This window comes from Nansenia antarctica (assembly GCF_963989245.1).
Source record: "Nansenia antarctica genome assembly, chromosome: 5".
NCBI classification, from domain to species: Eukaryota; Metazoa; Chordata; class Actinopteri; order Argentiniformes; family Microstomatidae; genus Nansenia; species Nansenia antarctica.
This window is the reverse complement of record NC_137690.1, coordinates 66,320,251-66,348,234: the sequence shown is the minus strand read 5'-3', so window position 1 is coordinate 66,348,234 and position 27,984 is coordinate 66,320,251. Positions and strand designations below refer to the sequence as shown.

Below are 27,984 nucleotides of genomic sequence, written 5' to 3'. Positions count from 1 at the left end.
TTCGAACCCATGCCGAGTTATTTGGATCAATGCACAGTATTTTTTACTACTGTGGATAACAGGAGTCTATTTTGGAGCATTAACAATAACAAGCCATATTTTATTTGGGAGAATAAACAATACTGACCCAGTTCCATCTCGTTCAATAGTTATTTATTATTGCATGTTGCTATCAATAATCAATACAGACAAAAGCAATACTTTATTACTATGATTATATTATTATCTTTTCACGATAAACAGTTTATGAAATATGTACAATGGAAGACACCAGGTTCGACGTGGACTCTCAATAGTTCACATAGCAATCCTTGAGTAAGAAACTGTTATATACAGGAAGAGTGAGAGCACGGGTGAATAAACGTATAGAAAGCTCCAGTGGCAAAAAAAAATCATCAAAAGTTGGCAGAAAGAATATACAGAGAGCAAAATTGTTTCCTTTCTTCAAAAACGTAACAAACATATCAACACATTATGTGTACATTTGGTTCTACTTTGTAAACTAAGTTCAATCATTTCACTATTGCATATGGATAAAGTGTATCAACAAGGCAAAGTTAACTTTTATAACTTAATAATGAAATATACTGAAGGTTTCTCTTTATAAATGTTTTAGGTCACAGTAACTGTGAGGGATACAAGCATACATTTCAATCCAAAAGCAAATCCCATTAAACAAATCTATAGTTTGTACAATTCATTGCAACATGACCAAGAGATTTATTAAAATTGAACAGCCTATTTTAAACTCTTTATGTACAGTACATCATTAACAACATTTTGCAGAGCAGGTGTCACCCAAGTGTGGTACATTATTTTTTTCTTCTTCTTTATTTCAATACAGTTTCCCCCCCCCCACCCCTATTATTTTCTGTTAAGTGCTCTACATTCAAACATGTCTAGTGTGATACAATCTAAGAAAAAAACTGTTGTGAGCAAGTGTGAGAGCTGGCATTATGATAGTAAGGACTCCCCATTCCTAACGGGTCACTGAGGGTCCCGTCCCATGCAATCCTCACCGACCCTAACACCTGGCGTGTACTCATGAGGTGAAACGTTCACGATAGTGCAGATGTTAAGCCTAGAGCTGACATGACTCCATATCCTACATATGACACACCTGTTCTACACAATACATTGACATTTAAACGTCCGGTAATGCTGCACCCTTCTAAAACGACCCGACGTCACGTCATTCTACCAACCCTCGTTAAGCTTAATGTATACCTTGGGTACGGGCAGGCAGGGCTGCCGTTTTGCATAGCTAATTACGTTCTTGCGTTACAACCATACGTAGGGTATACATACAGCTTTACTCAATTCAACAAATGTTGAAAAAAACTACAGGGCCTTGGGCTGAGGAGGCTAGGAGTGCCTGTGGTTTGAGTAATGATTGGGTTTAAATGACTGAAGAAGAGTGTGGGAAGTGTAATCCATTTAAATGCCTGGGTTTTAAGAACTGCTGACTAGGGAGAAGAATGCCATGTATAACTCATATGGGTACAGAACTATGTCTGTTAGTCCTTCCTATATTAACGCAATGTGCATTTCTCACCCCAGCACTGGAACTTGGCAGTATAACATTTTGTAATATGTGAATAAATCCTCTAAATTAGTATCATATAAACATCCTGACAATGTTATACATCATGATATAGTTATTAGATGAAACGATGAATTAAATAAATAAGAATCCAAAAAAATAATTTACTCTCAATACAATAAATCAGATTTAAGAAGTCCTACCGTACACTTTTTTTTACAATAATATGGTTGCATGGCAAACTGTGCCTTTCTACTTTCCACAAGATATAAATATAGATATTTGCTAAATAAACATCTTTGATAGAAAACACAGGGACAGTAGAGACAGTAAGGCTTTGGGTTGGTCTTATATGAAACATTCAGTTTCCAAAATAAATAACATCTTCAATCTCTCTCTATGTATATGTATGTATTTCAGTGTGCATACTAGTATGTATCCTTGTATTTCAGTGTGCATACTAGTATGTATCCTTGTATGTATCCTGGCTCTTTCTGAGGTAGGAATTAGTTATGGTTTGTTAAATGCATTTAATTGATTAATTCATGTGTTGCTGAAACTGTCAGTGTGTTTTTTCATTTCATACTCACTTATAACCATACTCCTGTAAGTAAATAAACGTGAGTGTGTACCTTGTTGATTTATCTGTAGAGGGACTACATTTACATTTGTCACCAGGTTTACGGCACATGTTCAATGAAGAGCCAAACCAAACCAGAAGAACATTAGCCAGAAACACAGCCTCTGACTGACACACACACACACACACACACACACACACACACACACACACACACACACACACGGCTCCGCCCCCAGCTCTGGAGATGCATAAGGTGCATAATACGTCAATGAGAGAGCAGCAGTGTGATGCTTCCTGACAACAAGGGAACGAGAAAGGGGTGACAAGAGGGGTGTGGGGGGGTCCTGAGGGTCCATGAGGCACTGGCTGACCTCTCTTGAGGGGGCAGGCGGGTGGAGGAAAGGGTCAGGGGTCGTATTCAGCAGCAGGTTGTCATCCCAGTGTTCACCTCATCACACCAAGACGGCTATAGGCTCCATGATACCTGTCAGTCTGATAGGGAGGGAGAGAGGGAGAGAGGACCGTTAGTGTGATTGTCTTACATGGAGAAGTTAAGATAACATGGAAGGTATTGGTAAATGGTAAATGGACTGCACTTACATAGCGCCTTTACCCAAAGCGCTTTACAACGGCCTCTCATTCACCCATTCACACACGCACATTCACACACCAATGGCGGCAAGCTACCTTGCAAGGCGCCGGCCCGCTCACTGGGAGCAATTTTGGGTTCAGTGTCTTGCCCAAGGACACTTGGGCAACATGTGGCCAGCCGGGGCTCGAACCGCCGATCTGCCAACCTTGCGATCATTAGACGGCAGCTCTACCTCCTGCGCCACGGCCGCCCACAGTATTGATCTTAGTACTTTCTCTTGGATGACCTATGACAAGGTAGTGGCAGAGGACAGAAGAACTACTAACACACCCCCCCCCCCCCACACACACACACACACACACACAGTATTCCAATGGGAGATCAGGTTTTGAGCTGCTTAATTATACGCGTCGCAATTAGAAACTCTAAATAAACTGTCGGAGGAATGCTAGAACATTGTGAACAGTTGGCGAGTGCCTCACACACATCCACATAAGTCAAACGCTTCCCTGTTAATCTGAGAGCAGAGCCGGAGGTATGTCTGGGTTTTGGACACGCCTCTGGTCTCTCTCTCTCTGTCTTTCTCTCTCTCGTTCTGTGTTTTGGCGGAAATTCTGTGTCTGACCTGTGGCCTTTTGTTCCTGTTTGTGCGCTGCGATTTGCACCGCGCCTCCATGTGTGAATGAAAGTCTCCTCTAGAGCGAACCCTTGCCCCCTCAGAGGCCTCACGCGTCGTAACGGTTCTGTTCTCTTTTTCTGTCTCCCTCTCTCACCCCCCCCCCCCCCCACACACACACACACACACAAACAACCCTCTCATTTCAATAGGTCGACTAACCGCTCTAGTTCCTATCCAGTACACGAGACTTCTCAGCCACGCTCTCTCCTCTGAGGAGGCCCCGCATCCCTCCTAGGTTCCTCTCACACATCAAACCTCACCACAAACACAACACTCCACTATGTTTCACTCTATAACAAGACGGACAGCAGGAAAAAAAAATAAAAAATAATGCTGAAGAAGAGCCACTCTAGTCAACGAACATCTTGAGGAACCCAGTGAGCATCCTGGGTGGCTGGGTGGGGAGGAGGAGGAGGTGGCACACGGCTTGGCCATTGGCCTACACACTTCCAGTGGCTTCATCATGACCATCGCATTGTGACCCAGATGGGCTAATCCTTACCTAATCCTATTGCAGTTACAGTCAAGGGGGTGAGCGGAGAGAGGGGAGTGGGAGATGTGAATGCTGGCTTTTGCCGGGCCCAGGGGGGGGAGTGGCTTTAAATGCGATAATGACATAATCTTAACAGAGCGTCACGGAGGGCGGTTTCACTCGGAGACGAGGGACCTTTCATTGTGACGGCACACTAGGAGGCAGGGAGGTTGTCACGGCCACTCATCTGACATGACTTATTTATTTCTCACAGACTATATTTAGCATGTTGAGTGATTGAGAGAGTGAGTGAGTGAGAGAGTGTGTGTGAGAGAGTGAGATAGATAGAGAGACGGAGACAGAGAGAGAGAAAGATTGGGTGGGAGATGCGTGGAAATCGGGTGGGTGATTGCGTGGGTGGGACACTGTCGTGGCGTGCAGCAGCTTCACTGGGTGAAGTGGCGGAGGAGAGCGCGGGGGGGGGGGGATAAAGCACCTCCAGCTGTGGATCTCTGTGAACATCTGGGTCTTCCAGGAATCCGCCCAGCGGTGAAGGGCTTAGAGAGGAACTCTGCAAACCTGATTACAGAGTCAAAGTCGGGCCTGGAACCTTGATCCCTGGACGGCCCGGGAGGCTTTCTGCTGCCCAGGGACGGGAATGTTTTGTCATATTATGGTTTCGGGAGCCATTGAAGTGGTTCTGAAACCCGAGTGCGAATGGTGCAAGGTTTCAGGGGTATGTTTATTTAAGAAAGAAAGATAGAACGAAAGAAAGAAAGAAAGAAAGAAAGAAAGAAAGACAGACAGAAAGAAAGACAGAAAGAAAGAAAGAAAGAGAGAGAGTGATAGAAGAGTCTGGCCTTTTCATTCACCTCAAAATAAGCTGCCGGACGATGTCTAATCCCTCCCATAGTGTGTAATCTCATCTCTAACTCCCGGCTAAATGTGGGTAACACTGCCGACGCGGTTATCTGGAGCTGGAACATCCCGGCCTAGTTTAGACCTAGTGTCACAGTGTCTGCAACAGGGCTGCGTGGAAACTCTGACACAGGAGAGAGCTTGTGTGTGTGTGTGTGTGTGTGTGTGTGTGTGTGTGTGTGTGTGTGTGTGTGTGTGGTGGGAGGCAGGGTCCAAAAAAAGGAGAGGAAGCAGGGAAACTAGAGAAAGAGACTCGCAAGGCAGAGAAAACACGAAATGTCATTGAAGTGAAGACAGTGGGAGATTAAAGTCAGAGAGAGAGAGCGAGCTTGAGAGAAGGGAAAATAAAAAAAGAGAGTGAGCGAAGGATGGGAGGGGGAAAAAAAGGAGAGAACAGGAAAAGAGCAGGAAAGAGAGACAGAGAGAGAGAGAGAGAGAGAGAGAGAGTGGGGGGTCAGCTAGAGACAGAGAGGGAGAGAGAAATTCCATCTCCCTTCTCAGATTATTCTCTCTCTCCCTCTCTCTCTCTCTCTCTCTCTCTCTCTCTCTCTCTCTCTCTCTCTCTCTCTCAGCATGCTCCCAGACTTCCGCTCTCTGTGAAAGGTGGGGAGGGATGTGTGCCAGTGAAACCAGATCACTTCTTTTCACAGAACAAACAAAACACGTCACCGGGACAAACCCTGCCCAAAGCAATTGCCTACTGCTTATATGTGTGTCCTATACAGTATGTGTGCGTGCACTGCACGGCTATCTGTATGGTCCAGTGACAGACGGTGGGGATGATGACTGTCTTGAGATGAACACGCTTGTCCATTTCAGTCACGGACATCAGAGAGTTGGGTGGGCTTCTGCGCCTACCCGCTTGCTCTCCTGCGCTGCGCCCCCCCCCCCTCCCCCTCCCCCTCCCTCCCTGGCTGATGGACAGCCCGACTTGGCCCCTGGGCTGTAGCTGCAGCAGATGGTGTCCTGCCATTAGCGTGGTGGGCTTGTGTGCCTGCTAACCAGCTAGCTGTGTGATGGGTGGTGGTGATCGTGGTGATGGGTGGGGGGGGTGGGGGGAGTAGTGCGGCAGGTGCATTACCCCCCGGAGCTGACCATCTGCCAGCACTCAGACCTCACGGTCTCTCAGCAGCATGCCTCTTCTCGACGCTCCGCTACACCGAAAACACTCTGTTGTGTTTACTCTCCCTGCTGCCTGCCATTAGTCCACAATACTTCACGTCAATCACAAAGGGGGGGGGGGTGATAGATTAAGTTCAATGGAGGGAAAGAGAGAGAGTGAGTCAGAGACTGGGGAGGTACGGAAGGAAGAGAGACATGATCAGATAAAGGGATATGAGTCAGAGGAAGAGACAGAGACAGGGGACCACGTCCTGATTAAGGCTGCCACGATTAGTCGACTAGTCACGACGACGTCGACTACCAAAATCGTCGCCGACATATTTGGTAATCGCCGTAGTCGCATGTTTTTTTTGAGCTGAAATAAGCGTTTTTTTTTTTTTTTTTGCCTAGCACCAGGGGAGCCCCCCCTCCCAAATTTCGTTGTTTGGTACCTGTACTATATCAATGACAATAAAGACCATTCATTTCATTCGATAAGCATTCGTTTTTCTTCCCTGAAGCTGCCACTGGCTAGCGTCTCCCAGTGTCTTTGATGTACATGCGCAGTGTCGGTCATCCGGGGCACACGTGACTTCCCCGGAAAAACAAACAGAGAAATGTCTTCCTGTCCTCGTACCTCTAAAGTGTGGGAGCATTTCAACCACAACGTTGAAAAAAAGAATGTAAAATGTAAAATTTGCAAAGCTGAACTCGCTTATCATGGCAGCACGTCTATGATGCGCGAGCATCTAAAAAGGAAGCACGTTGTGGCAGATGACGAGGAAGACGATGGCTCGTCTCGGTAAGCTAGTTAGCTTGTTATTGGCTAACGATATCGTTACGTTAAAAGCCTTCTTACATTATTTTACGTTGTCATCAAAGCGATACTTATCAAATAGCTAAAAATGTTGTCTTAACGTTACAGTGCTAAGAAGGCGCGTTCTACTATGAGATGAGTGAAGCAAAGCAAAACTTTTGTACTCTGTACAAGTATTTATTTTTGTTTTTGTATTCTTTTGGTTGCCTAGTGCCTAGCCTACCTCATTTTACTCAGCAGTTTGCACCCTCTACTACTCTTTACATTACATTACATGCAAGTGATGCCAGAAATAAATCTGCAAAGTTCATTAAAATATCTATTTTTGAGTGAACAATCATTTTAATTGTCTTTATTTTTAGTTAGCACATGCCTACAACAACAACTACCAACTTCAAGCTAAATTTAGAAGCTGATTTAGAAGATGATAGCTAAATAAGAGCGATTGAGTAATTGTGCGATAAGCTGTAATTTATGATCCGATTAGTCGACTAATCCTTAAAATAATCGGTGACTAGTCGACTATGAAAATAATCGTTTGTGGCAGCCCTAGTCCTGATGTAGGCCTACTTTACATGGCTAATCTCTGAACAGTGTGCCCCCCCCGTGCAGGCCACTGGGATGTGGTTAGCCAGCTCTGGGAGGTGAACACTGATGCCGCCCGGGGGATATTCCATCAATGTCAGTAAATGAAAATCCAGGCTTATTTTGATCAATCTCAGAGACTTATCAAAATAAGCCTGGATTTTCCTTTAACGACGTTGATGGAATACCCCCCCTGATGAGTAAGCAAAAAGTAAACAAACACAGTCCCTTTCCATTTACTCATCCTTCGTCTACCCAACTTCTAATAAGACCCCACCCCCTTCTGTCTCTGAGTCCTTCCTTTACTCTAACGAGGACTCACAGCATCATTGCGCATGAGGTTTGTCTGTCCAAAAGCAACCCAATTGCTTTCCAGACTAACCCTGTCACGTGGTGTTAGACGGAAATACATTTCCTAGGACGGTTGGGTCCAACAGGGCCGGTACTTTGTACCTTTCGCCAGTGTTGGTTTGAGACAGGCTGATAAACACCATATCAGGGCACTGTAGAGAGAGTAGTCACACACTACGGCACTTTGACCTCTTCACCACGTAGTTTGGAACGGACAGAATGTTCAGTAAACAACCGATCAGCTCCACTGCAAAGGCCCTCCCAGAGTGCACCTTGCTCAGGGCCCCAGGGCTTGTTTGTTGCTTTAAAAAGCATTGGCTCCAGACCCCCTCCTCTCTCTCCCAGCCCCCCCCCCTCTCTCTCCCAGCCCCTCCCCTTCACCTCCTCCTATGATCATACAAGGCTGAGGGCCATCTCTCTCTCTCTGCCTGTCTTACTTCAGCTAAGTGAGCCACCTAATGAGGCAGAAACACAGTGGAGCGCACGTGTTGTCCAACAGTATATGCATTTGCACTACCACAAACACCAAAATAGTCGGCAACGGAAAAAAAAACAAGTAGCCTATACTTTCCAATCTGAAACCATGTTTAATGTAATCAATTCCCCACCACAAAAACAAGCTCCGTCATAAAGTATGTACTGCGTACGTGTCAGAGTCCACATGTATGTGTTTGAATGTTTTCCTCTCACGGGCCTCCCAGAAAAATAAAACCCCCACAATCCTATTCAACACTCCTAAACCTATAGCTGACAAAAACATGCAAGTATTCACCTCTCGTTGCCAGGAATTCCAACCGTGACACCTCATCATTACTTGAGGACCACTAAACAACGGACTCGCTTGTTTTTTTTCAAAAATGCTGGCTCCACACTATGCTCCAGAGACTTGAAAGCTAACCGCCTACAAGGTCATACACATAAGTGAGGCCTCACATGTCAACATTGCACTCACACTCACACACAGTCATTGTGTCCGATAACACTGCAGGAAGAGGGGTTTTAGCCTAACATTGATGTTAACACTTCTCCTTCCAGTGAAATGTTTACATTGGCTGTGCCAGGAGGACACATATGCCTGGGAGAACAGTTTTATTTTTAGCCACCACAAGGGCTATTCTTCTGCAACAAAAAAATATTGATACCTTTGAATGTGAGATGTGATGAGACCTGGGGTAAGGTCAGGATGATTTGTGTGACACGTTTTTACTGCCTTCTGAGGTTGGACAAAAAATGCATATCGGAATTTCCCAGGGAAAGTTGGAACTTATACCACTGTTGGAGTAGCAGCCTAAACAAATGTCATCACTCTCATAAACAACACATTTCTGCATAATGTAAAAGATTACCAACTTGAAAAGTGTTGTTGTGTTTGTTTTCGCGCACACTTAAATGTACAACACGCAGCCCTCTACTAATACATATACTGCTTCATTACAATAAAACATGTTCCATGTGAAAATACATCTCACAACAGCGAGTCAGTCGTTTTACAACGGATATACTGTCCATTAAATCCACTGTCCATTAAACATTTCGTGAGCTTAGAATTATAAGGTTCTATCTCCGTTTAGGGCAGTTCAGAGATATTGAGCGTCAAAGTTTTTACATTCCATTATGTTTTGTGAGATGGAACCTTTGTATTTTATGAATTACTAACTCAAAAATGTCAACATTTTAAAAATAACACCACACAGGCATTAATAAACACCTAATGGATCAGATTATGTAAAAAAAAAAAAAAAAATCCATTTTGACAAAAATTGAGATAGAACCTTATAATTCTAAGCTCACGATTTTTCAATAGTGCGCCATCCTAACCACGGCGCGTTAGATCTTCTGATTTAACCGCCTTGTAAAATTCATTCAAAAATGTTTTTAGAAACCCATCCCCTAAACTTAAACCAATCCTAAACTATTACGTATTACACTGTATTCATAAAATGCGCGCACAAGACAACCAACGCAACGGTCTTCTATCCTGCAGTGTCACGGTGAGCAGAGAGGCGCGCGCTTGTTTACTTCACTGGTTTCAAAAGTCCAACGCTCGTGACGAGCGTTGGACTTTTGAAACCACTGAAGTAAACAAGCGCGCGCCTCTATGCTCACCGTGACACTGCAGGACAGGTCACGTTTTGAATTCCACGGAAAATCAGCACCCACCTACGCAATACACACGATGTTCGGTGTATCCAAAACAATCGACTTTATTATGCTCAAAAGAGCAAGACCGCTAATTCCATCAACACGCCAGTTCGCTCCTTTAGAATAGACATGTTATTATATACTATAAAATATATAGACCTATATATATAATAGTATCTAATAGGCTAGTATCTACACAACACAAGTAGCCTTTACATGCAAAACATGTCATTGCTACATTTGTACACACTCCCAGTCCTTCCACCATGTATTTCTCCTCAAATAGGTCCTCGTAGGTTAGCCAGGCTTGCAGCAACCTCAAGTGGGTGTGAGGCATATAGAAAAACTAATGAAAATTCGATATCATTCCCACTCTGCACGGGGCTGTTTTAAATAGCGTCAATTATTTTATATGCTAAAAAACGTTAAAAAAAATGTACTGCATGAAATGAGGACTCATATTTTCCTATACTGACAGTTTTGGAGAATAAATCTATTAAGAGGATAAATTCTACAATTGCATGGACGCTGACATTCTATCTTAGTTTAGTGATTCTCTAATCTCTAACTAACACTTGTAACACTACTATGTACAGTCCTTTTATCAGCAGCTGATGGATGCAAGCAAGCAACTACACGCAAGCATGAGCTTTTACTCACCGCTGACTGTTGTCGTGGACTCTTGGAATCCTAAACAGACATACGGCGCAGTGGCATGTAATCCATTGATGCCCCCTTTGCAGCTGCTGGCAGGTTTGAAGCCGACCAGGTCCTCACAGGGCTGCTCCCCCCTGCTCTCCCTCAGGTTCAAGGCAATGTAGTTGAGTCCGTTCTGGTACCCGACTGACGTCTCTCTGCTCATGGGGCTCCCTCCACACTCCTCATCCGAGCCCTCGCTGCTACGGGCAGATATGTTCTCCACAGAGCTGTGCCGCTTGGCATCGTGGGCGAAGGAGGGGCACACGGGCGTCACGGTGGCAGTGGAGGAGAAGGTCTCGGAGCTGTGTCTCCGCCGCCCCTGAGGGTCAGCCCGGATCACCTTGGCCGTTCTGTCTGGATCCACAGCGGCGCTGCTGGCCCCTAAAACGAGTGTGCCTATGCTTGGAGATGACTCACTGACACTGAGGCTGTTGGGAGAAAAAATAAGCATAGAATGAACATGTTTTAACTTACAACACATGAATACACCATGAATACATGCACATGTACCACAGAGAAGAGATGCTCCTAAAGTACACATATTCATCCTGTCCAAGTCCATTCATTGCTGTTATTATCGCTACTCTCGCTATTATCGATTATTATAGACTACATTCAAGAATACATACCTTTCTGTGTTCTGAGAGACGAAATGAGGAGGCGTGCTGGCCATCGCAAAGGTCATCTCTGTGTAGTCGTCCTTGACTGTGTCAGAGGAGCACTCGGAACCGCTCTCCCCATAGAGATGATATTCGCCTTCTCTCTCCGGGAGCGCGTCCGACCGTCCAGTGGGGGTCCCATCTCCTGCCTTGGGCGAGCTCCTCGAGCTGAGGTCCACGTTCATGTAATCGGAGAGAGGGGTCCTCCTCAGGGGGCCGCCACTGGACGACAGAGATGGAGCGTGGCTTTCCATGGTCGTGGAGGGTGGGGGGGAGTACTTGCTACCCTGGCTGAAGTCTATATCGATGTACTCGCCGGGGCTCCTGGGCTCCCCGGGTAGAGGGTGCTCGTTCATGATGGGCAGGGCCCTGAAGGTGTCCAGAGGCAGCCTGTTGGGCCTCCCCGTCCTCCCGCGCTGGAGCAGGCCCTCTGTCCTGCCCTGTCTGAGGGGAGAGGACATGGAGGGGTTCAGGGGTGCGGCCTGGGATGCACTGCCCATCATCACCGAGTAGTAATCTGACTCCCCGACGACGGGGGGCCTCTGGCTACGAGGGCTCATCAGAACATACTGATCACTCTCTTCGATCTTGGGGGCCTGTGGTTTAGGGGCAGGACAGGGCAGGGAGCTGACAGAGTAGACGCCGGGTCTGGTGGTGGTAGACTCTTCACAAGGAAGAGAGCCCAGGAAGTAGTCGCCGGGGGGCGTTTGAGGAGGAGGGTGTGGATTGCCCGGCGACATGTTCATGTACTCTCCGTTGGCCGTTGGCCGGCCGTCCGGGCTTTCTATGGACGATTTGGAGCCGCACCACATCCGCATGTAGCCACTGTCCTCCAGGGAGCCACTGCTGGGGGAGTGGGTCCGGTAGCTGCCCCCCCCAGCCGACTGCGGGTGTACCCTGGGGTTGATGATCTGTTTGGGAGCGGAGACACACATGTGGCTCATGGGCATGTAGTTGTCGGCCTTGGCGCCCGTCGGGACCACCCCTGGCGTCATAGGCATGTACCCGTGGCCTCCTAGGTTACTACTGGAGCTCCTCAAGGACCCGATTTCGACGTCCCCGTAGTCTTCAGGGTAGGAAACCTGAGGGGAGGCAGAGAGGGAGTTCCGCCCACTGTTGGCACCATCAGCCGCCCGCATCAGAGTGTACTCATCCAGGGAGGCGGAGGACAGTTGCGTCGGTACCCTCTGCTGGCGCGGTGTGGTGAGGGAGTACGTCCGCTTCCTGTATGCCTTTTCCGACATCAGCCCCTCCCCCCAACACACACGCCTGTGACCGCTGGATCTGTCCATCATCATGTAGCCACATGGGTCGTTGACCTCCCGGAACGGGGGAGTGCTGGAGAGGGAGTCTGGCGTGTTGCTCCGGGTGAGGGGGATGTACTTGGTATCACCACCTGGGCTTGACCCATACTCGTCGCACAAAATGAACCCTGTGTCGCTAAGTGAGCCAGAGATAGAGGCACTGCAGCTGAAGGGCCGCTGATGATGGGCTGTGTCTGGGGTGAAGACGTTACTGCCACCTCTGGGGGAGAGGCTGATGGGGCTGCAAGCCGAGGGAGGGGAGTTGGACACTGGCATGGATCTACTGTGCTGTAGATTTGAGGTGGCCTCCAGCATCCTGCAGGTCCGGCCACTACTGAGCGTATGGGACCTGCTCAAGTGACTGGTGGTGGGGCTCCCGCTCACAGGTATGGACATAGATACTGGCCTGGACATTTTGCCATCGCCCTCACTGGCCGTCCTTATGCGACAGGAAGTGAGCTTGCTCACTGGAGATGTGGCTGCTGCTATGCTCTCTGTCCTTGACCTCCTCACCAGCCCGGTCTGACTGGGGGGCAAATTGTTCAGATTGCGTCGGGTGGGCACTGAGATGGGGTTGGTGCTGGCGGACTGACTTTTGCTACGCGGTCTGAATTCCGAAAGCTCTTTCATGGCTCTCATGGCGTCCAGGATGGTCTCGTGGATGTTCTGGGCCACCACCGAGTCGTCCGCCTGCATCCAGAGTTCCCCGGGTCCGGTGACCGCCGACCTGCCCACCTCGATGAAGAAGAAGCTGTCGGAGTGGCCGCATCTCCGGATGTTCATGAGCTGCAAACTGACCGCCGCGGTCTCCGAGTTAAGTTTCACGAAGCTAATAGTGCGACTGGATAAACAGAGCCTGAACACCCCGGTCAGATTTTTGCTCTGACCCAGTCCTTTGGATTTCAAATTGACTTGCCATACCTCCTTGAAAAGAAAGAATAAATGTGGAAAATAATAAATACATATAGAAATGTATTGCGTTATACTGTGTGTATTCATTGATTTATTTGTTCATACATTCATTTATGTGTCTATATATTTATTGTTAATTTTGGCAGACTTGGTCCTCCATACCTTGTATGCTGCAGCGGTGGCCGGAGTGACCATGCCATAGTGCGTCTCCTCGAATCCCACCAGGGAAGACGTGGAATTGGACGCGGTGCTGTCGTACACTTTGCCCTCCGTGATCAAATCGGTCAAAACCCTGTACCAATCCTCCTGCTCCCGTTCGCTCTCGGCAGCGATCGCAAAGTATTCGTCCTTGGTGTACAGGGCGATGAGGTGCCTGTGCTTGGCGTCCGCTCGCTTGTTTACGCACAGGAGACACGAGTCCAGAGGGATCGCTCTCTTCGCAGCGGACTTGTTTTTCCATTTCTTCTCGCTCTCGTAATACTCCAGCCGGGCAGGAAAGCCATCGCTTGCCTCTCTCAACACGAAGAAACGTCTGTGTCCGTGCTTCTGTTTCTTTAGGTATCCGCATTTCTTGATATTATTAGCGTTAGTGTTATTGATGGTCACATTTGGTAACAGGTGTCCCCCTCCCGTCGTTGCTGGCGGACTTGCCATTCTGACCGACCTGCGCTTGTCCACCTACTTTATAAGCACTTTGTTGGTTGTTATGGGGATTATAACCCAGAACACGGGACACTATCAAATGAATCCGTTTTCTATTCCGGTATTCCCGTCCGCTCTCTCCAACTGTTACGCAGCGAATAACACCACTCCAACAGGAGTGCGCTGCGCTGGGGAGAAAAACAACATGTGACGTTATTACATCCAGCTTCGAAAAAGACACAGTCATAAAAGGCGGTGCGAGCTTGAAGGGGCGTGGCCTGCCAATCCTGCCGATTTGGCTCAATTCATTGGACTCATTGGTGGAACGAGCTGACGGACAGTCAGTACGACCTGTCACACAGGCACCCGTCTCCCACGTTGATCCCGCCTCCTACCTCTGAATGTATCACCATGGGATACAGTAGCAAAAAAACAAAATGTTACAAAATAACATGGTGCAATGTCAATAATTTGATCTGTAACAAAACGTATTATTTGCGTGACTGCCCCTAGACATAGGCCATTGGCATGATAACGAGGATGGAGCTGTTTGTGTATGTATGCCCCTTGTGCCACGTAAATCGTTCTCTCAATTACTCCCTATTAGTTCAACAGACGGAATATTATTCGACGCCTATATATGGAAGTCTGTCGGCCCTATGTATTTTCTGAGGGTGATAGTAAGCTTTAGTTTAGTGGGTCATAGTTACTTGTCAAATGTAACCTAAATCATTGCCAATCAAGAATCTGATATGAGAAATTATTTGTTTTACTATTTGAAATCTATATTACTATTATGTTAAGAGAATGATGTTCAAAGTTGTCGCTTATTCATATTTCTGTTGTAGTGCACGTTCAACCCATCACGTTCAGCTGTAAAATGGTAAACACCCTCCAGCCATGGAGCGCCCCACTTGTTACATAACAGTCTATTTTTACGCCCATGGGTATCCCTGTACAGCAAGACCTGCGTTTGCTTTCAACTTGGTACGCTGGCACCCTCCACAACACGATCAATCCACACGCCTGCTGATGAATGGATGTTCATGCTGCACACCCTTGGAAATGTATGTCTTTGCACATTGCAACACACACACGACGTGAATATGCTTAGGTCTAGTTTATTTTATTTTTTAAAAAGCACATATTTAGACAGATAGAAATGGAAATCATGTTGTGGTGCAAGGGGGAGTGTTCTCTTTACATGCACGTGCATCAGAAGCATGTGGGTTGGTTTCACTGCTTGTCGACAAAAACAAACCAAAACTCGGAAATGCTGCCACCCTCTGGCCTTCCTATGAGCTAGGCCAAACTCAGAACATTAGTTATACTCCTAGCCCTGCTCTCTGGAAGACCAAAAGCTGTATTATCTTACCTCCAAAAAAACAATTTTCCATCATGGATAATGTACTTCTACACTATGCATCAGTCGAACAAATCAGTTGTTGTTCTGTGCAAACGTGCTAATCTATGTTTATGTCACACAAAGACATCCCTGTTTATGAGACAGTGTATCACTGACTGTCGGAAGGGGGTCTTACATTAATCAGGAAGGCTGACATCTGTTAGTTGACAGATCATCCTGGTAATTGTGGCCATGGTGATAATACTACCTTTGAGGTTATCCTTCCCCATGATGAGTTCTCATGCCCAAGAGTCAACCTTACCCCCATTTGATTTCATAATCTTTCAAAAAGAAGATTAGAATTCTCAATCGGATGTGCAAAGCTTGGTTGGGAAGTGTGGGGGTGAGAGGGTTATGGACACCCAAGCCCCCCCTTCCACCACCTCACACATACATAGGCCTACAGCTTCACAACATCGCAGCAGATTAAATACAATCCCTGCTGATGTTTAATCAGCGTTGTTCTCCGCTGTTATTGTTTATAACATTGTTTGTCATCCCTGTGACGTTTGGCCATTTTCCTGTTTTGCTCAAGTGTTAATTCGGGGTTAGGTTAAGCTCGACCACAACATGTGTTTTCAGCATTATCCACCTCTTATCTGACACAATAGCAAAACATACTGTCAACACCATATCATATTAAAGGGCTTAACTAACACTGCTTCTCACTACAGAAACCACCCAGGGGTCAGCAACCTGATCCTCCTGCAGCTCTTTTGCCCATCTCCAGTGACTCCCTATGATGGCTTTGCCAAAAATTATACAACATGAACAACAGTTATTGTTTAACATTTTCATTCATCATTGTTGTAAGTGATTCTTAAATTCTCCAATTGTAGAAATCTGTATACACCAAATAAGAAAAAACTAATATTTCGTCACCTAAAATGTGCGTCATAGCCTACAACGAGTGAGAAGCAGTGTTAGTTAAGCCCTTTAATATGATATGGTGTTTACAGTATGTTTTGCTATTGTGTCAGATAAGAGGTGGATAATGCTGAAAACACATGTTGTGGTCGAGCTTAACCTAACCCCGAATTAACACGTGTCCAAAAGTCCACTTGGAACCATATCATACCATTCTGACCTAATGTAAACCTCTCAGTGCTGCATTTAACAACTGTGAAGCATTAACATTCAGTAGAATCAGTCTGAGGACCCTTATCAGGTCCCACTGTTGCACATTGTCCCAGTCTGTAATTGTCTTAACAGAACTCCATAACTAACCCTAACCTCCATCTGAATTATGGCTCTCAATCAGTATTATGCAGACTGATATCAAATGAAGATCAGATTCACTGGCACCATCCTGACTAGTGGTGGATCCAAGGGAGGGGGACCCCCCTCCTTAACCCCCTAAAACAGAGCCTATATTCAGTTAAATACATCTAGATCTAAGGTTCTCTAGTCTAACACACTCAAATAATATGGTCATGTAAAAAATATATATTTCTGGCACTCATAATATTTCTGTATAGTTTTATTTTCTTTGTCTTTGTTATTTTTCATGGTGGGGCCGAGGCTAAAAGAGGTGGGATTCCCTAGATTGGATGATAAGCTATTACCTAAGCTAAGAACCGTGATCTGGCATGCCAGGTAACGTTTGTTCAAATATGTCTCTGCTTGTGTCTCATACATAACATAACATAATATTACAATGTATTGGTCCTCCATCAATGGGATCAATGGCCAACCTTTGTGACAGACGACAGTACGTTGCTCCTCCTCTTCATGGAAGAGCAACATTGAATGGCTGGATTCTTCTTTGTGCTCAGTGGACTAATAGCCTTAGCCCGCCAAGCCTATTCAACTAATGACCATTCAAAGTGTCTTGTGGGGATTGCCTTTTAAATTAGCTTTTATTAAATACCGTTCTCCTAGCATGCCTTAGTCTGGTCTACCTGTCACTCTCCATTACTGACTTTCCTCTGTGTGTGTGTGTCCGTCTGTGCGTGTGTGTGTGTGTGTGTGTGTCCGTCTGTGTGTGTCTTGGCGAATTGTGCTCAAATTCCTGCAGTCAAATGCCCAGAGAGGCAATCAGAGTAACCTGTTGGATAGTCTCAGCCTCACTGTCCAACCCAATCCAATTCCCCTTAACCAGCCAGAGAGCTGTTCAACCCAAACCCTGTTGAAAGATACCAAATGGTGGGTAAGCAATTATCAATTAAACACAGGATTAGCATTTTTTGAACAGCATTCTCCAGTGATAGAGTAGCACTCGTGTATTGAAAAGACACATGTTATGATGAGTTTTCTTTGAATGCACCCCAGTTCCCAGCACTGCTACTGTGAAACTCAAGAAATAAAGTAATAACATGCAGGGCCCTCTCAGTTTTTTCATTTTATCAGACGCTTTTATCCAAAGCAACTTACAATTAGAGATTACAGGGACAGTCTCCCTGGAGTAATTTAAGTGCCTTACTCAAGGGCACACTAGTGGTGGTGTTCCCAGGTGGGATTTGAACTCAAGACCTTCTGACCAGCAGTCCAACTCACTATCCACCAGGCCACCACTTCCCCTCTCAACAATACTTTGAGTATTACACCCCCTGGTGGTAGCAGCCTACAACTGCAGGAGGACACTAGTACAACACAAGTGTTGTTTCAATAAACATATTCACAATAAACATATTCTGTGGTAAAACAAATCCTAGTATCATGTAATCATAGAATCATAGTTCTTTTAAAGACAGATGAAGAGAGTGCTCAATTAGTAAGGAAGATGAATTTCTAATGGCAAGATGATCAATGCAGTCTTTTTGATTCAGTGACAATGAATATTATAGTGTAGTGCTCAAATTACAAACTCATGGATACTACTGCCAATGTGTAAAAGTCATTTGTCATAAGTTTTGCATCTTCATGACTGCTCCGACTCACAATTCCCTGTTTTTGAGTCTCTGTGGTGGTCCTCATCCAAACTGGGACCTACAATCCTCCAACTGAAAGCACCTCCTGTCTGGAATTCTACTCGTCCTTGTCCTGATCCACGAGCCTCCTCTGAGAGATCTGCCACGTGGAGTTAGCACCTCTGTCCTGAAACCAGAAAATACAATTTGATCAGGATCAGGAAAAGCCAACCACGGGGTCCTCACACCTTCTGAAACATCAAATTCAAGCACCTTTCAAGGTCTTTCAAGACTCAATTCCCTCAAATTCAAGGACCCAACACAGCATAGTTTGAGACAGAACTAGTTGACGAGCTAAGTAATTTTTTTTTTAATATTTTCTTCTTTTTTTTGAGAGAGAGAGAGAGAGAGAGAGAGAGAGAGAGAGAGAGAGAGAGAGAGAGAGAGAGAGAGAGAGAGAGAGAGAGAGAGAGAGAGAGAGAGAGAGAGCGGGGGGAATTCAAGAACTTTCAATGACCCATGTCTATTTTCAAAAACTTTTAAGACCTTGATTTCTTTTTCTCAAATTCACAAACTTTCAAGGACCCGTGGGAACCCTGCAACCAGGCCTTCATGAGTACTCTAAATACCTTGCAAATGATGTTACAACTCTACAAGGCTCATTATTGCAGAGTCTTTATTGAGACACATGATGGCAGTATGTGTCCAAATATCTACAGCAGTCAGGTTGTTTGGTTTTCTCTACATCTTTTTTTTAGGAGGTTACATTCTATTGTCTATCTTTCGAAAGGGGGTGACATTTGAACAACTACTGATAAGTGTACTTCGGATAACGGCAAACTCTGTTTACATGTGTGAACTGTAAATCAGGTTCAATGTTTTCTTCATCATCTTGTCTTTGTATAATTCAAAACTTAGGTAGTGAAAGAGAACATTCAGTGCACACACACACACACACACACACACACACACACACACACACACACACACACACACACACACACACACACACAATCACACGCAGGCACCTTGATGTGCACCCCCAAAGGTGCAAGGTCTTTCCTCAAGGTGTCGCAGGCCCTGAGGAGGGGCTCCCTGTCTGGTCGTGGCCGAGGCCTGGAGGGGGCGTGGTCTCCTGGGGGCGGGTCCTCGGCAGATAAGGCGAAAGCCCGCACCTCGGCACGGAACCGAGCCAACTGCTCGACCACGTTCTCGAAATTTCCCGAAGAATCTACTGTATGGGTTTCCTGAGGTTATGGGAGAAACATAACAAGTTAATGACTGATAATGTGCACACATAATGGGGCCCTTGTGTCACCGGTGTCTAACGCAATACAACTACTAAAACTTGTAAGAGTAAGCTGTGAGAATTAACACTAAACTGTGAATATATACCAGGCATGCTTTGCAATCTGTATGTATTGCATTTCCATTTATTTATTTTTGCCATGCAATCAATTGTTGGAGCAATTAGGGTTTAAGTGCCTTGCTCAAGGGCACATGCAGCTCCCTCCTGAGGCGGGGATCGAACCAGCGACCTTCCGATTGCTAGCCGGCCTCTCTAACCTCTACCACCGCCATCAATGTTGTTTTAAAAAGAGTATGTGCTATCTAGACTATACAATGGCTTCCGCCAGATCAATCTCAAAACAGTCAATACAATATATATTAAAGAGAAATGGGAGAAAGAGGGTAATTTTACTATTTCTGGGGAGGATTGGGACAGATTATGTAAACTACAATGGGAAACGACATGCTCAAATACGTGGCGAGAATTTAGTTGGAAAAACCTTACAAGGTTTTTTATCACCCCCCTACAAAAACGACATCAGGGGACGGGTGTAGCGTGTTGGAGATCCTGTGGACTGAATGAAGCCAATCACTACCATGTATTCTGGGAATGCCCAAATCTAGTCCCATTTTGGCGGGAGATACACAATAATCTGGAAGCTATTTTTTAAATTAACATCCCCTTCAAATGTGACACCTTATACCTGGGAAACATCTCATTCGAAAATTGGGACAATAACGACAGAAAATTGATATTGATACTTCTGGTAGCAAGTAAAAAGGCTATCACAAGAAAATGGTTAAAGCCAGACGTACCCACAGTGGACGAATGGATAGATATAATTCATGATATATATGTAATGGAAAAGATATCATACTCCCTTAGAATTCAGGTAGAAAAATTCTATCGGATCTGGACGAAATGGACTGGATATGTTAAACCTGTAAGGTCAGATTTCTGTTGAATTGTTAAAAGAACATGAGAGGGTGATGTAATTGTGTTTATTTTCTTGAATCATTTTCTATTCTAATCTATCATATGTAAGATGAAAGCTCCCAAAGTTCACTCGCTATTGTTTTTCTTTTTTCTTTGTTTGTTTTTGTTTTCGTTTTGTCTTGTCTTTACTTTACTTAATATAAAAAAGAAAAAAAGACTTTGGTCATAGGAACTGAGTTGATTGTGATATGTTGAATGTAATGACGATTGTTGTAACCAATGACCATTGACAATAAAAAGAAAATTTCAAAAAAAAAAAAGAGTATGTGCTGAGCATTTGAGTGAGGGGATTCTTTGTATTATGTTATTATGACTTGTAACCTCTGACCTTTCTGTCCAGCAGGTCGACCCCGAGGACCTCAAACACTTCCCTGATATAGGAGAGGACAGCCCCGAACACCGCTGGGCTCCTGGATGATCCGTCAGGCTGATAGGACAACAAACAGGGAAAAAATGCACTAAAATATCACCTAAAGAATAAGATGCACAGAAAACCAAACAGACAGCTACAGATGATGACACTGACAGGTCTATTCAAACCATTTCAAACACTGCATACATAATTGAAACCTTCATGGAGGCACAATACAATTCTGTAACAAGCTAGCTAATGCAATCTGTATCAACAAGTGACATGCTAAATCCTTTCTGTGCCAGTCATGCTTCTGTTCTCCTATTAAGACATTATCCCCAAAAGTGGTATGGTTCCCCATTTGAAAAAGGTTACCTTGGTGATGGGCTGAAGATGGCGGTTGCCATGGGAAATGAGGCTCATGATGGCACTGACAGCTCTTGGTGTATCAAAGTCATCTGCCAGCGCTCTACCGACAGTTGCTTTGGTTTCAGCCAACCTGTGAAACACAAACAGACAGGGAAATGAATGGATCAGTCTGCTTCTACCTGAAGGAAAGGAGAAGGTATCAAAACAAACTGTACCACATGACAAATGTCAAGCTGACAAAATGACAGGTCACAGGAATACGTAAGGTTATACAAACATGCAAGCAAATCCATAATCCATATAAAACCATGGTCAGTATCAACAAAGTGCACTGAGTCTCACTAATCAGAAGTGAGTGCATGCGACTAATCCTGATGATTCATTATCAGCAGTAATCCTGCCCTTGAGTCAAACAAGGATTGTAACGACTGCAACAACAAACTGCATCGGGTATGGTGGGTTGTGGCCCTACCTCTCCCATAGCACCCCCTCCTGTACTGCCTGGCACTGCAGCTGCCCCCTCATATAGGCCTGGGCATCATGGGTAAAGGCAGCAATGGTTGCTAGGGAGCTCCGGGCTACATTCATGCTGGAGTCACTGTAGTCGATCGCTTAAAATGTGTTTTAAAAAAAGAAATACACAGAGTTTAGTGTCACTACTTGTTAAAAGAAAACCAGTTGCGATAAATGCAGAAAAACACATAAGAGTATACACCTGATCTGTATTTGGCGAAAAGACAGAACATTCTGAATTCATTGGCAGAGTATGATTTCAGGAATTCCTGCGAGAAGAGAAAATAAAGTGAATGGAACATAGTGTTAGTTCAGACAGTACACACTAAGTCAACGTCGCAGCTGTCTGTCAGATGACAGGATAGCGGGTTCACAGGTATTAAAAAACATCATCATATGTTCAAAAACATCATCACATGTTCAAGGGAGGCATAGTTTACACTCCTAGCTTTCAATTCTTGTGACCTGTTGTACGTACTGTCTAAAAGAGTATGTTTTTTGGAGGGGGCTCTCTGCCATGTTGTATACGTGTATGTTGATTTAAAAGACTTCAGAGATCAGAACTTTACCTGTATAGTAATATAGTTCTTTAAGGATTTAGACATTTTTTCTGCACTTCCTTTCAAATGTAAATGCCCTGCAAAAGAAAACAAATAATAGTAAGTATTCAAACACAAATGTCTTTCATTGTCATTCCTCAAATCAAACTGTTGACCCACTGAGAATGCTCATAAGGAAATATCATGATGTCAACAGACATTGGGGTCCTACCTGAGTGTAGGAAGTAGTTGCCCCATTGGCCACATTGATGATAGGCCTCACACTGGGCGATCTCATTCTCGTGGTGAGGGAAGGCCAGATCAATGCCCCCAGAGTGAATATCCAGCTGACTCCCAAACACTGAGCTGAAGCAAAAAAAGAAAACTCCAATGTTCCAATCCAACTGTCATTATCATGACTGTGGTGAAAGACAAGACACCATAGGAACAGGAGATTCATACAGTAGACCATAGATGTAGAATGATACTGTTCTCTATGCAGTAGACTGCCTAGAGTTGAGAGGCAGACTGGGCTGACAGAATCACTAGAGCGCTGACCTGGCGACGGTGGAGCATTCGATGTGCCAGCCAGGTCTCCCATCGCCCCATGGAGACTCCCAGCTGGGTTCCTGTGGTTTGGAACTCTTCCATAGAGCAAAATCTCTGGTGTCCCGTTTCGCAGTATCCACTACAAGAAATAGCATATCTGTGAGCTTCATTCCTACCCCCGTGAAAAACAGTAGATTACTAAATCATGGCCAGGCCTGGGTCTCCAGAGCAATCCATAGTGCCGCCAATGGGACAATAAAATGTATATAAACGACTTACCAGGATCACCGGATGCATCACCCGCACCTATAAGCTTGCCGTAACGGTCTCCAATGGAACTGATGTCAAAATACACATCCCCTGCAGCAAAAAGTATTTTTTACAAAAAGTAAGTCAGCATCTTGGGTTGAAAGAGTACTAAGTAAAGTCAATTAGTCAGGAGTGATGTTGGTATAAAGCCATGACGCATCGCCCTTTTCCCCTGAAGTGTGTCCTTGTGCATTCCCAACACGGAATGAACAGAGTGGGAGACATTTTCTCAATCATGTTTACACCAGTCCTATGCTTTTAAATCGATGTGGGGGGGAGTGCACAAGTGTATACATCAGGGGAAAATGGGTAGAGAAGAGGGATCAATTACCCTGTTGTGTGGCATAGGCGTGTCCATTTTTGATGATGCGCTCGATGAAAGCAACAATTTGCGGTATATTTTCAGTGACCCTCAAGTGCACCGCAGGAGGAAGCACCTTGATAAAAGTAAGGAGAAAATAAGCACACACAACAGTAACTTATTCTGGTTGGTAAATTAAGTACACAGATGGTGGTACAGTACAGATGACCATATACTGAGCTCAAATATTTCACCCAGGGTATCTGCAACAGACAAAACAACTCACAGACACACCTTCAAGGCCAACATATCATTTTTGAATTCCTCCTCATACATTCTGGCAAGCACTGTTGGGGACATGTTTTTCTGTAAAAAAAACAACAACAACAATAAAACATCAGACTAACTCATCTATATTATCAATTGCCAATAATGTATGGAATTCATGAATACATCCATATACAACACCATTTAAAATGTCTGTTCTTAAGAAGATCAAGTGGAACATTTTGAGATAAAGATGGAAAAGATCATGGTTAATTAAGGTTTAAATTAATGTTCTACCTCCAAACTTCTTCTTATGATTTTATCATCGACATCAGTGATGACCATGACATGGATGACATTGATTCCGAAGACCCTGGATAAAATCCTCTGCAAGATGTCAAATCTGACATAGGAGCTACAAGAAAGAAAGGACAAGGAGGACTATAAACTGGTGATAATGTTGGTATTATTAAAAACAACAACATTTAGAAATATGAGTTACCATGCATGTCCCAGGTGAGCATGGTCATAGACGGTGGGTCCACAGCTGTACCTGCAGGGGAACACCACAGCTTAGTTAGCAGGCTGGTTATAATCAGGAATGTCAGCATTTCAAAGTCCAAAGTAGACCCGCTTTATTTACTTTCCATACCAAGTAGCAATTCCTTCCTGAGCCAATATCAGTGGTTCTTTCTGTTTGGTGAGACTGTTGTAGGTCTTCACACCCGTGTCGTATCCTGAGGGTTTGGTCCATCTCTTTCTTTCTCCTGCACAGGAGGCTGCTGTGGATCTGGATCTGTCTCCTGACAGGTGGCTGACTTTGGACACACCAGAGTAACCTTTCCTTCTCTTTAGCAGGGTCAGGCAAGCTGTCATGCAGAGCCTCATAGTTATCTTCAACTAAGATGATAAGGAATACTTTAACAACGTACTGCCATGCATAAAGTCCTCTATATATATAATAACAGATGCAACAAGGAGGCAAGCTAGCTAGGTTAGCTAATGTTGACTAGCAAGAGATCATTCGTGTCCCTTTCCTTGTCAGAGCCTCCAGTGCTGCCTCCGAAATGACACAACGTTTCATTATTACCCGCACATGTGTGTTTAGAATGTCAAATGCCTGCAGTGTTACAAACGGGCATACACACAACACACAGTTTCAGATCTACTAACGGGTCTTCGTTGTCATCGTTGGCATCGCGAATCATAGCGAATCATAGCGCTACCTATGGCCGGAAAGGGCAGAACCTATGACCGGAACCGGAAAAGTGGGAAATTCTGGTAGGGTGGGAAAATCCTGTACCTACACCTGTTAACACGTGTTCTACTCGTCCCAACATCACAGTAGGTCAAGATGAGATCTGTCTTCCGGGAACACGCCTACCTCGGGTGTATGGAAATGAGGATTTCTTCAAAATAAAAGCGACCCCGTTAAGCCTGTTAAAGCATTTTAAAATGCCGTTTAAAATGACAATTTTTACCTTATATTTGAATTCTTTGTTGTTCTCTTTTTTGTGTTCTTATTTTGCCTGTATGACCGTAGTAAAAAAAAAAAAAAAAGCCATCACTTTATGTTACGTCATATTTCCTTATTTAAAAAAAAAACATCATACCTCGCGCTTTTATTTGGAAGTTGCAAAAAATGAAACCGGAAGTCGTATTGTCGGAATCTGCCACTTAATATTGTTCAGGGAACAGACAAACTATTCTATGTGAATACAACATTGGCTGTGTTCGGAATTGTATACTAGCATACTGCATACTAGCATACTCGTTGAGTACTGCCTACTAAATTCATAATAAGTGAAGGGTATACCGCCGTCCACTAGGTGGCAGTATTTCGTTTGTTATGCTGTCTGGTAGGGTCGGAAAAACCTACAGGGTCGGAAAATCCGGTACTTACAACGGTTCGGTTAAGGTCAGGGCTAATATTAATGGTTTTCAGGCTCCGCGTGTCTCCGTAGTCGCTCCTAAATAAATGCAGTGGTCCAGCTTCCATTCACATCGTCAGGAAGAGATTCCGTTGCACTTTGTCCTACAATGGTGATGGACATATTATGCAACATCCATTCCACACATGGTCGCACTAAACTAATGAAACTTAAGGAATAAACCACACTGATCATAAAGATAGAAATCTTTTTTATTTGGGCAGAAAAGTTTTTGACAGTACAAAAAAAGATTTAAAATGCAGAGGCATTCTACAATCATTCAAATTCAAGTAAAAACAGTCGTTTGAATGTGTGAGGTTACATTTGAGGGTTACAACAACCATTTCTCTGCTGGTGTAGAACTGGGTTTTATACAGCCAAGTGTTCAACAGCTTACTAACAACAGCAATTGCACCTTCTATTACACACAACTAAACATTTGCTTTCATAGTTTATGTTGTCTATAACATGTGATAATTCAGTGGCCGATCGTGACATTGGAATTCTGAAATCAATCAAATGTATCAATAAATCAATCAGTCCAATTAGTTTTCATCCTACAGGAACGGTAGAGGACTAGGATAGTACACCTCTCCAATGCTGGAAACAAACCTGTGGTCATCTATGAGTATGACTATGCACCACTTACCCCGTAGCCACAGAAACACAGTCATAACCTGTGATCAGTACAGAAACACATTCATAACCTGTGATCAGTATAGAAACACATTCATAACCTGTGATCAGTATAGAAACACATTCATAACCTGTGATCAGTATAGAAACACATTCATAACCTGTGATCTGTCCAGAAACACATTCATAACCTGTGATCAGTACAGAAACACATTCATAACCTGTGATCACCACAGAAACACATTCATAACCTGTGATCAGCACAGAAGGAACATTTACATGTGGACTGACAGGGAGACATTGACCATGGGAACACTATCATAGCATGGAGATTTCACATGGGAAGCATTAATCAACATACATTTTCTAGAGCATAAACTATAAACAACATTTAAGTATCAGAAAAGGCTTCTGCCACGACAGATGTCCAACATAATAGTTGGAATCAAAACTAATATATGAACCAAGGCACCAATCTAAACATACATTATTTCTGGAACAGAGTATGTTATATTGAATATGTGATGATGATAATGATACAACTCTGAAGACTAAATCACAGAGAAAGATGTTTCTACAGAATAATAGGTTATGATAAAGCACCACTCTAACTGTAACCAGGGAGTAGCTGAAAAGGACTGTATAATTTAGGAAGGGGCTGGTTATCTAACTAATGGAGCTAAATAGGCAGTGTAGGAGGATACAGGCAGGGGGCGCCAGCAAACCGTTAGACTAGCAGTTAATATCGTTAGCATTAGCATGGGAACTAGCATTAGCATTAGCCTTCAAACAACTAGCATTAGCATTAGCCTTGTACTTAGCATTAGCATACAATTAGCATTAGCATTGGAACTACAAACCACTAACACACAGTATTACATATGAACAACACATTTATTACACAAATGGTATATGTCTATATCTCCCAAAATATATATACCCTCCCTCCCAGCCGGCCACACACGCACTCAATCACTCACTGACAGTCTCGGGCCTGAACAGGCTTCTAGTCCAGGGCTGTGGTGCGTGTTGAGGCCTGGTTGGATGGCATGTGCGTCGATGAAGTTAGCCGACGAAAGGGGGGGTGACGTAGCAACGCGGAGGGAAAGGGCCGTCTTCGTGGTCCACCACGAGGTGAAGGGCCCAAGTCCGGTGGTCCGCGTCGAAGCTCCGCTGGAGTCAGTGTTCGGTCGCAGTCCGCTCGTGGAGGCGACGATTATGTCCAGCTGGCGTCTCGCTTGGTCCAACGTTGAACAGCCGGCTGCTGGCAAGGCGGTCCAACGGGAACACAACTAAACGGGCTACAGTGGTACACTCAATAATCGCTTTCCTGGCGTCCTCAGCTTCTGCACGGTGTGCGTCGTACTGAATCCGCCATCTTGCATTGACTTCGCGTTACTCTCTCTCTCATTTGGTCTCTCTCGTTCTGATGCTCACCACACACACTGCCTGACTCCGCCCTTCCGTCTCTTATATATACACCACCGAACGTAGCATCCGGGTCACGGACACACCCCGGATATACTACGTCATCAAACATATGCATAAACATTACAAGAATAATACATACACTTCATAAAACGTACAGAAATAGTATAGAAAATAACAAAGAAATAACTGGGGCAAAATAGGGCTGGTTTGGGGAAACTAAACTGGCTCTAAACTGTGGGCCTTCACA

The 27,984-nt window shown here is 44.6% G+C and overlaps 2 protein-coding genes across 4 annotated transcripts; both read right to left on the bottom strand.

Annotated features, from left to right (window-relative positions):
* Nucleotides 1-171: 171 nt before the first annotated feature.
* Nucleotides 172-14,134, bottom strand: irs2a (insulin receptor substrate 2a). The gene is made up of 4 exons (XM_080530557.1): nucleotides 13,520-14,134; nucleotides 11,112-13,369; nucleotides 10,444-10,910; nucleotides 172-2,618 (listed from the first exon to the last, which is right to left on the bottom strand). The coding sequence occupies exons 1-4, from the start codon at nucleotides 14,009-14,011 to the stop codon at nucleotides 2,614-2,616; spliced, it is 3,222 nt and encodes a 1,073-aa protein (XP_080386683.1). The 5' UTR covers nucleotides 14,012-14,134; the 3' UTR covers nucleotides 172-2,613.
* Nucleotides 14,135-17,420: 3,286 nt separating this feature from the next.
* cars2 (cysteinyl-tRNA synthetase 2, mitochondrial) lies at nucleotides 17,421-24,805 on the bottom strand. 3 transcript variants are annotated; one of them, XM_080530662.1, is made up of 15 exons: nucleotides 24,392-24,805; nucleotides 24,242-24,292; nucleotides 24,037-24,154; nucleotides 23,767-23,838; nucleotides 23,503-23,608; nucleotides 23,142-23,222; nucleotides 22,872-23,001; nucleotides 22,546-22,679; nucleotides 22,344-22,411; nucleotides 21,977-22,043; nucleotides 21,734-21,872; nucleotides 21,268-21,391; nucleotides 20,869-20,967; nucleotides 19,282-19,500; nucleotides 17,421-18,440 (listed from the first exon to the last, which is right to left on the bottom strand). In XM_080530662.1, exons 1-15 carry the CDS (start codon nucleotides 24,625-24,627, stop codon nucleotides 18,372-18,374), a joined length of 1,713 nt encoding a protein of 570 aa, XP_080386788.1. In that variant the 5' UTR covers nucleotides 24,628-24,805; the 3' UTR covers nucleotides 17,421-18,371. The 3 variants fall into 3 exon arrangements, with proteins under 3 accessions (XP_080386788.1, XP_080386789.1, XP_080386790.1); XM_080530663.1 differs by lacking the exons at nucleotides 17,421-18,440; nucleotides 19,282-19,500 and adding an exon at nucleotides 19,552-20,501; XM_080530664.1 differs by lacking the exons at nucleotides 17,421-18,440; nucleotides 19,282-19,500 and adding an exon at nucleotides 20,421-20,485.
* Nucleotides 24,806-27,984: the final 3,179 nt, after the last annotated feature.

Coding starts and splice junctions, on each gene's coding strand:
- irs2a (XM_080530557.1), bottom strand. CDS start 14,011: ATGGCAAGTCCGCCAGCAACGACGGGAGGGGGACACCTGTTACCAAAT. Junction 13,370..13,519: donor CCACCGCTGCAGCATACAAG/GTATGGAGGACC, acceptor TTTCTTTTCAAG/GAGGTATGGCAAGTCAATTT. Junction 10,911..11,111: donor GTCTCTCAGAACACAGAAAG/GTATGTATTCTT, acceptor TTCTCCCAACAG/CCTCAGTGTCAGTGAGTCAT.
- cars2 (XM_080530662.1), bottom strand. CDS start 24,627: ATGAGGCTCTGCATGACAGCTTGCCTGACCCTGCTAAAGAGAAGGAAA. Junction 24,155..24,241: donor GCTCACCTGGGACATGCATG/GTAACTCATATT, acceptor TCTTTCTTGTAG/CTCCTATGTCAGATTTGACA. Junction 21,873..21,976: donor TTTCGCCAAATACAGATCAG/GTGTATACTCTT, acceptor ACACATTTTAAG/CGATCGACTACAGTGACTCC.